This window comes from Varanus komodoensis, unplaced genomic scaffold, assembly GCF_004798865.1.
Source record: "Varanus komodoensis strain SLA01 unplaced genomic scaffold, ASM479886v1 scaffold55, whole genome shotgun sequence".
In the NCBI taxonomy this organism is placed as follows: Eukaryota; Metazoa; Chordata; class Lepidosauria; order Squamata; family Varanidae; genus Varanus; species Varanus komodoensis.
Window position 1 is genome coordinate 4,779,682 of NW_025336157.1, and position 15,217 is coordinate 4,794,898.

Below are 15,217 nucleotides of genomic sequence, written 5' to 3' on the forward strand. Positions count from 1 at the left end.
CACTCTTCACTGGCCTTCCCTTGCGTCTTGACCTGCTGCCAGTCAGTATGTGCTGTCCCTTCCTGGTTGTGTGGCCCATCTTGGTTAAGCCCCCGCAAGCATGTGGCTCCCCTCCCTTCCCCTCTCCATCCTGCCCCAGCTCCTTTCAATTGCACGTCACCTTTCTCTGGAACCTTGTGCGCCTTTTCCTCCCACATGGTTCCGCTGCTCCGACAGAGCCAAGAAGTGCTGAGTCAGGATGCAGCTGAATTAATGGGAAAGACTGTTGAAGAAATTGGAGCAGAATGTGTGGCTTCCCTTCCCAGTTTCCTGCTTTAGAGAAGCTTGCTCCCTCCACTGCCTCCACAGTCAATTCTTTCCCACACCAGCTCTTAGTGGATTTCAGCTGGTGCGACCACCTGGTCTCCAGGCCGTGTCCACCAGGCAGAGCTGGCAAGGCTGAGTGAGATGAGCCCAGGGTCCTGCTGTGCTGTGAGGCCTCCCTCGCAATCTGGGGCCCACCAGAAGTTGTCAACTACAGCGCCCATCATTCCGGGTTGGCATGCACAGCAAGTAGTCAGACCTGATGGAAGCTGTAAGGATTAACAGTTGAACCCGATGATGTCAGAAGGTGCTGCATCAGGAGGTGGTGGGCTTTCAATTGGAGCCAAGACTGAGCATCCACCCTTAGGGGATGGTGTAACTGCATCCCACACTGCAGAGTCATGTATAATAAACTGCTGTGTCACACAGACCAGTCCTGAACTCATTCTCACTCTTTCTCCCACTGCCCCCCATTTCCAAAGCGGTTTGCAACTTCTGCAAGGGAAAATGCTCTTATTCTGCCAATGCGTGAGGGGGGATCACAGGTATGTGAGTGCGAAAGGACTCATTGCTCTTGGGACTGAACCGGAGCCCCTTCTTTCAGATCTTGCCGTCTTTCTTGACCTGTGCTTCTCTGCAAAGAATGCCGCCTCTGTGCGGCTGCTTGGCTCAGCTCTTCGTACTGCTTGGGACAAACAGTCTGCAGTAGAAATGTTGACAAATGGAACGGGAAAGTGACAAATAAGTTTGGTTGCTTTGCATAGTGTTGCATCAAGGTCTTTGGGGGTATGCGGCTGTGTGGTGGGGAGGTTGCGATGAGGCCCCGTTCAGGAGATGGTGGTGGGAACAGTGCTAGGAGGGGTCAAGATTCAGGGCTTGGGCAGGAAAAAAATTTGGAACGTCTGTGTGTGTGTCTCTGAAGAACCCTGTTTCCTAAGGATGCCACAATTTGTAAAAAGGAATTAATGGTTCCCTAGCCCTGGTTTCCACAGGCTGATCATGGTTTTACAGGGATTTCAGAGTGGGCGTCTTTCTCCAGCCCTGCTGGGAGATGTCAGAGATTGAACCCTGGAGCCGTTTGTACTCAAAGCAGGCACACTACCAATGAGTATGAAATCCTGGTCCTCAAAGCCCTGAAGAAAGGGCTCTCTTCAACCAGAAGTGCTGACGATAGGATGAACATTAGTTGCATTAATGATAGAATCATGTACTGTTAGTAATAACAATGATAGTAGAAATTAATGAGGCACCTGAATGTTGTAACTCTAAAAATGACAATGCCATTGCTCATGATTTCAAGGAAGGGTTGATTTCAGTAGGAGCAGAAGTTGTTTTATACTGAGTCGGACTGTGAGTCCATTTTAGCTCAGCGTCTACTGTGACTGATGACACTTCTGGAACTTGAAGCAGGGAGCCTTTCCCCAGTCCTGTCGCGCCTGGGACCTCCTCACGTATAAACAGCATGCCTTGTAACCGAGCTTCGAGCAGCTTCGGTAACTTGCACACATCTTGCTCGGCCCCTTCGTGTGAGCTGTGGACTCCACCATCTCGAGCAGTGGTGCTCGTGTCAGGGCAGAGTGAAGTTGGAAAATAATGCATACACAGAACAGGTTCTAGTTTGGCCAGCCTCAGTCACCTAAGAGAGAATCCCCCACCCCTTCTTAAACAAAGGAATGTCTGGGTTGCGGTTTTGCATGTCTGCTTTGTTCAGTCCTGCCCAGAGGGGGCATGGCAAATATCTCAGATTTCACAGATTTTAAAATTGGAATGGCCTTGGAAAAGTGGGGTGGGGGAGAGGAAAACTAGAGAGAACCCACAGCAGGCTTTTGAGTAAGGCAGCTCTCAACTTTTTTCACTAGGAAGAGGAGGAGCATTTCCAGGAGGGGTGAGGTTGTAATGCTCTTCTCCTTCTCCCCCTCTCAAAAGGTTTGGTCTTGTTTGTTTCTCCTTTGGGGGGCCAGGAGCTGTGGGGAGGGCCTCAAGGGAACATTCTTGAAGTTAGGGCTTTCTCAGGGGGGTGGGGGCCCTCTCCGCTATACATAACGAGGTCACGGAGGGAATGCCACGTCTCGCTCCGTCGGCCAGAGACGCTGAGCTGAGAATGTGCGGACTGGCTGGGCTGGGCTTTTGCAGCGGGGCTCTCCACACGCAGCTTGGGGTGGCTCTCTGGGGCTGGGTTAAAGGCCTCTTGAGACCCACCCCAAGGGGACAGGACAGGAAAAAGGTCTGCAGCCTTGTCCAGCCTGATGCTGTGGGTATCAGCTCCCTTTGGTGTGACAAACAGCAGGGATTTGGGGGCAAAGTGTCTAGAGGACACCAAGTAGGGGATGGCTCTGGCATCACTTACGGGACACACAGCAGCTTTCCCGACGGACATGGCTACCTGTTACCCTGTCAGGCTGGTTTTGTTGCTTCCAGCTGCTCTGCTCCCTCTGTGGTGCGTGTGCCACCCCTCTGGCAAGCACTGGGCTGCCCCTCCTGACGCAGAAGCCACAGAACTGGCCCAGCACGTGCTTAGCGTTCCCAGCCCCTCTTTCCAGCTCCAGCATTGTGTTGCTCATGAACACAGTAGGCATATTGGCTGCATTGTGGCTGAACCATGGTGGGGCGTGTGCATTTCTTCAGATCTTAATGGACTACAACTTCCATCAGCTGTAACAATGGTGAGGATGGTGGGAGAGGGAGTCCCACAAGGCCTAGAGCACTTCCCATTTCCCAGCCCTGTTGGGGAGCCTTCATTGTACAGGCCAGCCTTGCTCAGAGTAGGAAAAGTGGCTGCGGGGAGGTTAGACTTGGGGGCTGGAAAGCGCCTGGACCACTTTCGGGGAGCACCCTCACTAGCCCTTCTTTTGGGGTTGGACATTGCATGCCACCTTGAGAGGGTCCCAGGCCCTTAAGGGGAGTCTAGGAGATGATTTTGGTCCAGACCACTAAGGGATTTCTCCAAAGAGCAGTGCGCATGCCTGCACGCACCTTTGTGTGGGACAGGAGCATGATTGCTAGGAGAGGAGAAGGGGCACTGTGGCTTTTAGGGCAGTCAGCAAGGCCTACCTAAAATTCTAGGCCACTGCTTTGGATAGGAGGTGATGGCATTTGGGGTCGTCCGAGTCGTGGCCCATCCCTGGCATGACATTCAGGTGGATGGACAAAGCTTGAACCCTTGATCTGTTGAAACCCAGGCTGGCAGCAGCTCTTTGAACTCCTTTCCCATCCTCCTCGCTCTCTGCAAAGGTTTCAAATGGGTAATGCCAAGGATTGCCCTGGGACCTTTTCAGCGTTCTCCCTCCAACCCCTGATAAGAAGCTCCCTCACATGGAGTTGGTAACTACTTATAAAGCCCTTGAGGGCTTGGGACCTGGATACCTGAAGGAACGCCTGCGCCCATATTTGCCCTCCCGCCCCTTGAGATTGGCAGCAGGGGCTCTCCTCCGGGAGCCTTCCGTAAGAGACGTCAGGAGGCAAAGTACCCGGAGGAGGGCCTTCTCTGCGGTGGTGCCCCATCTGTGGAATGCGCTCCCCAGAGAGGTCCGCCTGGCGCCGGCGTTATTTGTTTTTCGACGCCAGGCCAAGACCTTTTTATTCAAACAGTATTTTAATAATCTTCAATATTTATAGTTTTAATTGTGTGGCCAGTGTGTTTCCAACTTTTAATTGTAGTTGTAATTGTATTGTTTTATTTATTTGTTGATGTGAGCCGTCCCGAGGCTATGTAGCAATGGGGATGGCATATAAAAACATTAAATAAATAATAAATAAAAATAGGTGAGCCTATTATTCCTGGCTTAGCCTGGCAGCATCTCTGAAGCCCTGGGCAGCTGCTCCTGTGCAGCCTTGCCACCCAGTCCGTTTACTTGCACATGCTGACCCCGGGCCCCTGCTACCTGCACCCTTTTCCCCTCAACCAGCAACGCAACGTCCCTATCCAGCCAAGCTGCAGTTCTCTGGGAACTCTTTTGTCAATGAAAAATGCATTTATTTGGGAAAAGAGAAGACTCAAGAGTGTAGTAGAAGAAAAGCCCTGCTGGATCAGATGGAAAGCCGGTCTGTCCTGGCAGCTGCCTTGAAGCAACTCACAAGGTCGAAGTAGGGGGGAGCCTTCCACCCCTGAAGCTAGCCTTCAAAGGTAGACTGCCCTGGAACATGGGGGCTCTGTGTCGCCCCAGCTTCTATAGTCCACCCCTTTCAAGTCAGAGGACCTTGCTTGTATTCTTGTGGATTGCAGAATCAATTCATTTAATGCATGTCAGTTATGTATGGCCTTCTAGTTGTTTTGGCCTACAATTTCGATCATCCTTGCCCTTTTGCTCTCCTGGCTGGGGCTGATGGAAATAGTAGGTGAAACAGCTGGAGCGCTGCAAGTTGCCCATCCCTGCTGGAAAGCACTTTTTGAAAGCAAAAAGCCCTGGCCCAAATTTCGGCCTCCTTTGGGCAGCCTGGCCATGTCGCTTCTCTGGCCTCACTTGGTTAATTTCCAAAGGCTCTCAGCCATGTAAATAGCCCTTCATCATCCTTTGTTTACCCAGAAAGGCTGGGTTTACCTTTCCCTGCTGGGTCAGAAGCCCAGCTCTGCTGCCGCAGTCCTGCTTATCTCGTCAGTCTAATAGCAAAGGCGACAGGGTCAGATAAGGGCCTGCTCTGCTCCAGCAGCACAAGGAAGTTCAGATCCTGTTTATGAGTCCTGCTTGGAGAGCACGACTCAGCTATGCATTCTTTTTCTGGGAGGGGAGGGTGAAAACCACCCACCCGGATAGAGAGAGAGAGAGAGAGAGATGAAGCCCTGCAGAAAAATAAAACCAGGGAAGTAAAAAAAAAATGAGTAAAAGGATGGGTGGAAAAGCATCCACGGCTCCTATTTTATCTTTCTGGCATATGTCCCCCAGTGATGCTGTCCCCATTTCCCCCGCAAGCTTGGCTATCTCCCAGTCTAGTGTGCTTTCTGTGTGCAAGTCTTGTGCATGCAGGAGTGTAATCCAGATGCACAGAATTTTATTCTGTGGCCAGAAGCAAACTTCCTAATTCCAAGGCTCCCATCATAGGCCACAAAGCTTTCCAACGTGACATGCAAAGTGGCCACACTGTGCTACCCCTTAATTCTCATCACAGGGTTCAGCCTCCCACCACCACTTTACAGGGGGCTGAAGGCTCTTTCCTGCTCGCTTGTTTGTCAGACTGACTGTAACAGCTCAGGTGCTTTTTGTTGCAGGCTTAAGCATAGTTATATGACCACACAGTGCAGTCTTCCCCCCTCCCAACGGCAAGCTGCCACCCTGCTTGTGTCTTGGAACTGTAGCTCCCATCACCCCCAGCCTGGCTGGCTGGGGATGAGGGAAGTTGTAGTCCCATGACAACAGTAGGTGGCAGTCTGAGGGGGAAGACGGACAGTGCCTCCTGCTGGTCTCTGCAGCACAGCCTGACGGGCAGGGCTTTTGCACTGCATGCTCGGGGGCCCTGGGTTCACTCTCTGGGAATCCCTGGTAGCGAGCAGGGGGTACAGGGGGTTCTTTGCCAGAAACTCCAGAGGCTGCTGCCACTGGTCAAGAACAGTAGTCAGGACTGGGCAGAATAGAGAATCGGTTTGCTCGGTGGGATTGGCACAGCGTGGCCTGTTCCTAGGAACTGGGAATATTTGGGTCATGGAGGCTGCGGAGTTAGAGGAAGGGTTATTTTTCAAGTGGTTACATTTGGTACACCCAGTTAATAAAGCGTTTAGAATCATTTTCAGACCTGCATTTGCCCTTGTGAGAAAGCCAGGCCTCATCTCCGGCTTCTGTGGTGTCAGCTGGTAGCCATGAGGACTAGATTCTTAAAATAAAGAAAGAAACTAAGGTTCTCAGTGTTATGTGTCTGCCTGGTGCAGCTCAGGATCATGGCAGATGTACAACCTTCAGTCTCAACTCAATCCTAAGCATTGCAGTCTACCTCCTCAGTTCCTGGACCTTGGGAAAAATAAGCTTCTGCTTTCTTCAAGCACAGGAGGGGAGGAAGGAGCCTCCCACATCCCCCAGTCCCCTTTCCAGCATATGCCATGGCTTGGGAAGTCTTGGCTAATTCCCTCTTTGTCACCGAACTGCAGGTTTGACTCCTGAGAAGAGGGGCCGCCCGGCATCCACGTTGCCCATGATGGAATACACGGTAAGGGCGGGTGCCTCTCTCTTCCTGGGTATGCTGGAGGGCCGGCTAGCTGCGGTGGTGGGTCAGCCCTTCCTTCCTTTCTCAGTGGTGTCACCCGTCTCTTGTTTTCTGATCTCGGCCATGTTTACCGTGGGCGTCGCTTCCTGAAAGGCAGCCGTGTCTGCTATGGCAAAAGCAGCTGAGAGCCTTTCAAGACGAGTGGCCTTATGGCAGGGTAGAGGCGGGGGAACTGCGCACAGAAGACAGACAAAACAAACCGTTCCTGCAAAATTCCTGCATCTTTGCGATGAGCGCTGTTTATAACTGCTGTAACAGGCGGTCACAATCTCACTAACTTCGTTGGGTTCATGCTCATCGGGAAGGGGACAGAAAGCCCTGATCTCAATTCAGATCTAAACAAATAGCATCAAACATCATACCAAGCCAGCAGATCTTTGCCTACCCTGGACTGCAGTTCCCTCATTACCAGCCAGCATGGGCAATGGGTACTGTAGCCCAGTACATAGAGAGGGAACCAGTTAGTGAGAGCCTGGTTTAGACTGTCTGGCTAGGATCAGGGAGAACTTAGAATGAATCCCCACAGGGCCATGCAGCTTCCAAAGTGGTCTCTTGGCCTGGCCTGGCCTGTCTCGTGGAGTTGCTGTGAGGATTTTAAAGACGTGGAGATCAGGGAGAATTGGGTCTACCACCTTGAGTTCCTTGGTGGGGTGGGGTGACGGCAAGAAAATTCACTAATGAATCAAAGTTGTGGAATGGAGATTTGTGACTCAGAGCCTTGTCAGTGGGACATCTGAGCAGACAATCCCCCTTCACAGCTCCCCTTCCAGGAGTCTGCTTTTTGTAATGTCTTGGCAGATGAAGAGGCCCGTAGGCCCCCTAAGCTCACATAATTTTTGCTGTGTTGGCCCAATAAAACAGCCTATGTGATCTGGTATCCTTTGCCAACCTGGTGCCCTTTAAATGGGTTGGACTATAACCCCCATAAGCCTACAGCTTCCTATAATTGACTGCAGGCTTATGGGATTTGTACTCTAATAACCTGGAGGATACCGTTCGGGCGACAGCATCAGTATAGATCTTTTTTCCCCCTGGCTAATATATCTGCTTCCTCCCCACTTGTTCACCTCTTCTCTGAGCCTTCAAGGACTTTCAGCTTCTTTTATTTTTCTTGGCGTTCAGTTCAGTGCACCATTTGGCCTTTGCCCTCACCCACACATACCAGCTGCTCCCTTGGTAGGACATAAATCTGAAGGGTGAGAGTAAAGTTGCATAATTTCCTGTACAACTGAAACTCCCCTTGATATCGCTGACTGTGCCATGTTTTTCTGAAGAACTATGCTGTGCTACTGGCTGTCCTCCTTTCCACCTCTGCTAACTCTTCCTGAGGTCTGGTTGCAGCTGATGTTACAGAGACAAGAGAGATCTCTGTGGGCTGAATCAGGAGCTTGCTTGCAGACCTGGCATCCTGGTGGAAAAGCCTCGCCTTTCCAAAAGAAGCTCGCTCTGGGGCATCCTGGAAGGGCACGAGTGCATTCCCCCTCCTGCCTTGCATGGCCATGCACAAAACGCCCCCCTGTTCTTTCCTACCCTGCCCAGAATCTTAGTTTGGTACAGCCTCCCTGCAGCTGGACGCTTTGAGGCACAGCCTGAGCCAGCACAGCCGATGTTTGGGCATGATGGGAGTTGGAGCCCCAAACATCTGGCAGGCAGGAGGTCCCAAAGAAAATAAAATAAATTAATAAAAGGGTGGTCTGTGAATCGGCTTGAGGGTAAGCCCTCAAGAGGGACCAGAGCCCCCTCCATGTTCCCCTGCTCAGTTCACACCCCTCTGCTCAAGCCACCAGGACACAAGCTATCTATTGTGTTCTTGGCCTTTGTCTTCCCCACTGCAGTATGGGCCCACGTGGCCACTGCCCCATTTTAGAGGGTCTTTCTTGCCTGAGCTGTCCAAACAGTTTTTGCTTGGGGGCTGGGTTCAATTTTGGAGAAAATGCCTATGTATTTTAGCATTTCCTTCAGCCAGAAACCAAGCTTCCGGAAAGGCTTTTTGGCCTTGTTCAACGAGGGCAAGAGGCAGAACACCAGGAAATAATTTTTGGAAGGGGGCGCAGCCACCCGGCAAACCCCGGGAAGTCCCCGCCCCTGCTCTCCAGGAATGCCTGCTGAGACAAAGGTGATTGTGGCAACTCCTCAGTCACGCAGCTCAGGGCTGTTTGCATACTTAAAAGCCCTGTTCTGGGAAACTGTTCAGTTAATTTTATTGACTGAATATATGTTTTTCCTGCTTTTTTCCCCTTCAAGGAACTCAATGTGGCTTACATAATTCGCCTCCTGTCCATCTTGCCTCACAACAACAACCCTGTGAGGTGGATTGGGTTGAGGGTCTGCATGTGCCCCAAAGCTATCCAGTGAGCTCCACAGCCAAGTGGGACTAGAACCCAGGCGTCTCGAGTCCCAGCCCAGCAAACTGGCTCCTGGGAGGCTGCAGCAGCTGGATTTCTTATTCCCAAGCTGGCTGCTAGCAGCTTTTATCTTTAACTGGGGCAGAACCATAAAATATTAGAGTTGGAAAGGACGTCTGAGGTCATGCAGTCCAACCCCCTGCTCAGTGCGGGAATCTTGCAACTGTGGTACTCCAAGTACCTGCCTGTTTAGGCTCTCCTTAAATACTTCGAGTGAAGAAGGTGGAACAGGCTGCTTCCTTCAGCAGCAGCCTGTTCTACCATCAAACAGCTTTTTCCTAACAGTTCTCCAAAATCGACTTCCCTTCCATTTTGCTTCCTCCATGCCCAACCCAGAAAAGCACTGGACTGCCCAGAAGTGAGCTCCATCCAGTTGCTGCCTGCCCTTCAGGGGCAGATAACCATCTCCCACACCGGGGTGCGGGGAGAGTGGGGTGAAGCGTTCCTACCAGTCTGCTAGCCTTCGTACCAGTCCGTGCCACCTTGGGCGAACAGGCAAATGGAGGCAGCGCAAGTCTGCCTTAAAGAAGATCCAGTGAATTTGCAGCACAGCAGATGGCTCTTTCGATTCCTGTTAACGGTGGCTGCCCGCCATGGCCAGAGGCAGTCTTCCAGCACATGCCAGACGCTGGCGGCAAGTGACTGCGCGAGGGCTATTTTATTAGCGTCCTCCCTGGTGGAGGGATGTGGCAGCCCACAGTTGGAAGTGGGAGGCTGATTTGGCACGGCTGCTCTTATGTTTTTCTCATGGCCACTGTCCTTCTGGCCTTTGGATGGTTTTCTGGCACGCAGAAATACCACCGGACTGGGCTCTGTGCATCTCTACCTACCAGAAAGCCTTCCCAGTTTGGTTGTGATCAGGCAGAAGAAAGATTGGTGTCCTGGCTCTGCTACTCTGGAGGGGAACCAGCCAGGAGGCGCCCTTAAGGCAGGCTGCAAATGCTCATTTATGGTGGAAAGACCCACATACCCACCAGAAGATCTGCCAAGCCGGTTGCCTTGCCCTTTCCTCCCTCCCTCCTCCTGCTTCCTGTGCTGCTTCTCTGGCAGCACAATGATCCCACCTTGTGGCCAGATGGGTGCATTGCTGCTCAGCTGTAAGCCCAAAAGAAACAAGTAATCAGTGGGTTTCAGGAGGACTAGCATCCTGCAGCCAGAGATTTAGTAGTTTCCAAAATGTGAGCACCAACCTGCACAGCACTCCTTTACTCTGGCCTTCTCCTTTGCACCCTCCTCCTCTCTTTGTTTTCCAGGCCTGCTTTCTTTGCCCTGCTGCCGCTTTCCCCTTTCCTCTGCTGCTTTGATCTCCCCCTTCCCTTGGCCTTCCCCATCTCCAGGACTGCCACATGGCATCATCTAAGAGGGCTGATTGAACAACTGGAGAAATAATCCAGTCTTCCACAGCCAGTTTTGGATTGTAACGCCCAGAATCCCTGAGCATTCACTATGCTATGTGGTGAGGGGGGAAGATAGTTAATGTAGTCCAGAGCCTCCAAAGGGCAGCAGCCTGGGGAATCTTTGTACAGACTAACACAGGGATGTTGAAGAGCTTTCAGCCTGAGGGCCAGATGTCGTTTCAGAGGAGCTTTTGGGGGGGGGGGTGGCTTGTGCTTGATCACTGATCTGCTAGCCAAAGGCAAGCCGAGATTTTGTGTAGGCGAGCAGATGGACTTCTGTACAGTTCAGTGAACCAACTGGCAGGGGAAAGACTGGCCAATCGGTCCTATTTGCCTGCGTCTCCATGCTGGCTGTGAAAGAGGGAGGTCTTCTCAGTTTTCCTGGGGCTGGCATGGAATGGAAAATCAGACTACTCCCCTCTCAGCAGGATAGTAAAGTTTGCATGCTAGTGACTGCTGCCTGTTGGTTTAGAGGGCTGTTCTTTTAATGTGCCCAGAAGAGGCCAGGGACAAAGGTGCATGTCCTTCTAATGCGAATGCCTTCCACTACCCTGGGGCCACTGCAGAAAGACCTTGCTTTTAATGGCTGGTTATTTTACCTTTTGAGGAGATGGGACTTGGAGTCACATCTCCCTGGCTGATTGTAAAACTTTGAGAACTTTCCCTATTTTGCTTTGGACTGCAGCTCTCATCAGCTTCAGCCAGTGTGGCTGGTGGGCAAGGAACTTGCCCTCCCATCAAGCTTCATGCTCAGGGGGAAGTCTCTGAGGGCAGTCCCTGTATTAAGTGTACTGCAGTAGCTTACACCTGCAGGAATTTTAAGTGACTGGAGGTCAAAAATTGGTCTGCCCAGCCACACGGCTGGAAAATAAACAGCTTGAAATAACATTCAGTACTGGAACTGGCTGTGCCATGTGGTTACCATTGAGCTTTGACCTGTTGGGCAGTAGGAGGTAGAGAGTTAGGAGATGAAATTCGCCGTGTGTTCCCCTGCGAACTCAGATTAGCTGGTCCCCAAATAGTCACAGTAACACTGCTCTAGCTAAATCGATAGAGGGGCCGCTGTTTTGCAAAGGAGCAGTGTAAAACAAACCCAGCCAGGGTGATGCAAAATTCTAAGCAATTGGTGAAAGGATGTTGGCAGCACACAGATGTTGGAAAAAGATTGGCAGTAAAAGTTGTTGTTGAGATGGGAGCAAGGGGAGGCTGGGAATTGCTGGAGCAGCCTGTTGGGAACATTGGAATGGAGTCTCTGTACTGACTGTGGATAATAGGAGGCATAGTCTAGCCCAACTAGAGAGCTTAGATTAGGAGAGGCTGCCTTGAACCCTTGCCAAGAGTCCTATGGCAGGAAGAGAAGCCCACTAACCTTTATCCTCAAACCTGGGGGAGTCCATCTGCTGAGGAAGAGGGTGTCCCCACCTTCCACCCCATGAATGAGGTTTGGGAGGTGCTCCTGGAGCAGGCAGCTTCCTGCTTGCTGGGCCCCACGAGGCCAGTGGCACATCCGGCTGTGTGTTTTTGGGGGAAAGGGACAATGGTTAATCTCCTTGTTGCCTTTCCCACCATTTTCCCTGCTGCCTGCCATTTTTTTTCCTGGCTTTCAGGGAGGTGTGCCTGTCCGCCTTATGCCTCCCTCTTCCTCAGAGGAAGGAGCAAGTTGGTTAAACTCTGCCCTGTTCTCTCTCCATCATCAGGACTTTTTTCCTGGCTTGATGTCGATCACTCAGGAAGCCGTTTCCAGCCACTTTGCTCCCGGCCAAGGTCGCGAGGGCTGGGTGGAGAGAAGAGCTTCCTGGCTCTGGTGGTGCAGGTGGGGGTGCTGCTGGACGCTGGGTGCCCTCCATGCCCCCTGGTCCTGGAGCTCGGAGGATGCTGTCTGAGTCTCCCCTCCTTCCTAGTTCTTCCTTTGTTCTCTTGCTCTTTTCCTGCGATGCAGCCATAGAAAGAAATCTAGCAGGGGCTGGCTCAGGAGCGTGTGGGGAGCCATTTGTACATGCCTGCCTTCCCTCAGCAAAGTGTTTGGGGTGGGGCTGACCTGATCCGGGGCTGGGCAGCTGTGGTGTGCAGCATCCTCCTTCAGCTGGGGGCATGCGCTCAGTGCTTGGTGCATGTTAAGATGGGGCAGAAATTAGGAAGGAAGGAGGTCTTTTGTGGCACTGGTGGGGGAGCACGCCCTCTGACCAGGCGGGGGAGCCTTTTTGGAGTTGGGTAGCGCAGCTTGGCCACGCACATCCCAAGCAATGCTTGAGCTGTGCCAAAGTTAGGTGGGTGGGGTGCACCATGGCGATTAGTATATGTTTGCATAATGCTAATCTGCAGTGCCCAGCCTTGGGGAGGGCAAAGCATTGTCCCTCCGTCCCAGTCCTCTGGCTCCGCATCTCTTGGCCTCCTGAGGCTTCTTTGCCTAGCTGTAGATTTTTCCAGTGTTAACCATAAGGACCAGAAACTTGATAGTGTCTTTAGGACAAGATTGCCTGAGCAGTGCACTAACTTCTTGAAGTCCACATGCTTCTTACTAGAAGTTCTCAGGGTGGTATCCTAAAGTGAATATCTGGCTATTGGCTCTCCTGTTGCGGTTTAAGTGTGACTATGTTGAGGCCTTTGTCCCCCGCAGGCAATCCTGATGGGAGTATCGCTGTGCCACAGACCCTTTAGATATGCCTTTCCCTCTTTCCTCCGATCTCTCTGTTTCACCAGCTTGCCTGCCTACCTTGCCTGTACCCCAGCTCTTCTCCCACTTGCAGCCCCCCTGGAATCATTCTGGCCTACCTTGCAGGGCTGTTGCAAGGCTTGTAAGCATTCATTGGCGGGTACGTTGGGAAGCATAGAGGGTGCTGGGCAGGAGCCAGGGCTTGACACCCCATCAACCTACATCAATGAAGACCTCCTATCTCCCATCGCCACCCCTCCGATTCTTTTTATTTGTTCCCCCATCCTCGCCGGCAGAAAAGAAACTTCAGCTTTTCCTCCCTCCCTCCCTGCGTGGCCAGTGACCTTGATTCCATACACGTGTGCATGCTCCCTGCTCCAGATCATTTCCCCCAGACCCCACCCCTTTTGGAGCAGAGCTGGCTCGCCTGGATTCCTCCCCCTGTTCTCTCCCACACACGCGCGCTCCTATAGTTCTTCCTTCCCTCACACGGAGGGCAGGAATTGAGCGTGCTCTTGTGAGTCAGCGCTGCCCTTCCGTTGGCAGTGGGGGCTCAGCCTCCTTCTCGCTCCCCCCTTCCCCGGAACAGAGCTGCGGCGGCAATCGCATGAAGGAAGTGGTAGCAATTACCTTTGAAGGCAGCAGCCGCAGCCGGGGAAGGGGCTGGGGTGTGAGGAGGAGGACCGGGGCACTGGATCAGTGGGGGGGGGAGCGCCAGGCTTTGAGAGGACCCCAGTTCTTCTCACCCCCCCCAGGCATCTGGGGGAGTGTAGGCTCCCCCAGGTCTCCGTCTCAGCCGCCAACAGCATTGCTGGCGTCTGCCCACCGATCGACACATGGGCTCCCGCCCCTGAAAAGAAGGAGGCTTGTTAGTTTCCTGGAAACCGGCAGGCCCCACCGCCGCTGCTGCGACCGCCTTCGCCGCTGCCGCCTCTCAGATTCCTGCTGAGCTGGAAGGTGCTCTGCAGCCTCCCTTGTCCTGGATATTTTTTTCTTTCCTTTTAAAAAATACATTTAATCTCAGTCGTGGCAGAGCAAGAGAGAAACTGGGGCAGAGCATCCTCTGTTCTGAAGATTTTCCTTGTGCTCAACGCTCTTTTTCCCCCCTCTCCTGGGGCCTCTGCGGGGCAGTACATGCCACTGGGGGGTCCAGCACCGACGAGGACGGGCCGTGTGGGGCATTCGGCAGGCAGCGGGGGGAAGGCGCCCGTCAACAGGCGATGTGAGAACTCCTGGGGGCCCGTGGGACTTTCCGGCTCAGTCTCTCCTGAAGCAACTCTGCGATCGCTCCAGCCGTGGGTGCCTGCCAGCCCCCGCCTGCTTCTCAGTGTCCTGGGAGGTCTGTCCCAGGGCTACCTTTAATCTGGCAGCAGTGCGACCTCCAGCTGCGGATCGGTCGACTCGGTGCAGCCTGACGACAACGCCAGCAGCCGGTTTTCTGTAACGTTGGAGCGCTTGGCAGGGACACACCTGTGGCCAGGAGGGGAAGGGAGGCGTGGGCTTTGGTGTGCCAGACCCAGCCGCGGCTCTCAGCAGCGATGCCAGCCATGGGCTTGCTTGGACCGGTTGTGACGTTCGCGCTGTCCTGATCTCAAGAGACGCTGTCCGCCTGCTGCCCCTCGCCCCAGCTCGAGCAGTCTGCCTCCCGAGCACCCCCTGACCCGGCGGTCTGCCCCTGGGATGGACCTTCTGCAGAAAAGCAAATACAACCACCTGCGCAATGACTCTCTCTCCTCCCTGGAGGAAGGGTCCCTGGCAGCAGAAGGGGACTCCCCTGTCGAGCCCCTGGTGGCCCCTCCTTCCCTCCCCAGCTCCCTGTCTTCGTCCTCGCTCAGCCCCATGCTGCCCCTGGGCGAGCTGTCGTCGGAGTCGGAGGACAGCCCGACCACCCTGTGCTCCTTCTTTCCCAAGATGGCCAACCTGAAGCTCTCCAACCCGGCCACCCGCCTCAGCCTCCGGGCCTTCTCCAGGGAGTCAGGCGGCTCTGGCGGAGAGCCCCCTCCCCCACCCCCCGCCATCACCGCTGCCCCCCTGCCCTCAGACTCAGTGGGGACTGTTGGTCTCTATTCCCAGGATATGAACAAGTTGGGCTGCGGCAAGAAGATGCGGGTGGAGGGTGGCCAGCTCGGCGGCGACGAGTGGACCCGGCACGGCAGCTTCGTCAACAAGCCCAGCCGCGGCTGGCTGCACCCTGACGACAAGGTGATGGGGCCTGGCGTCTCCTATCTCGTCCGGGTGAGTGCACGTGGGGCTGGGGGGGGCAGGCTGGG

At 53.5% G+C, this 15,217-nt stretch overlaps 1 protein-coding gene across 5 annotated transcripts in view; it reads left to right on the forward strand.

Annotated features, from left to right (window-relative positions):
• Positions 1-15,217, forward strand: part of SHC1 (SHC adaptor protein 1) — a 40,862-nt gene that overhangs the window by 5,493 nt on the left and 20,152 nt on the right. The window contains exons 2-3 of one of the 5 annotated variants that reach the window (XM_044448525.1): positions 6,377-6,435; positions 15,021-15,182. In XM_044448525.1, coding sequence (XP_044304460.1) covers positions 6,421-6,435; positions 15,021-15,182 — 177 coding nt within the window. In that variant the 5' untranslated portion in view covers positions 6,377-6,420. The other 4 variants (XM_044448528.1, XM_044448527.1, XM_044448526.1 and 1 more) reach the window with 4 other exon arrangements.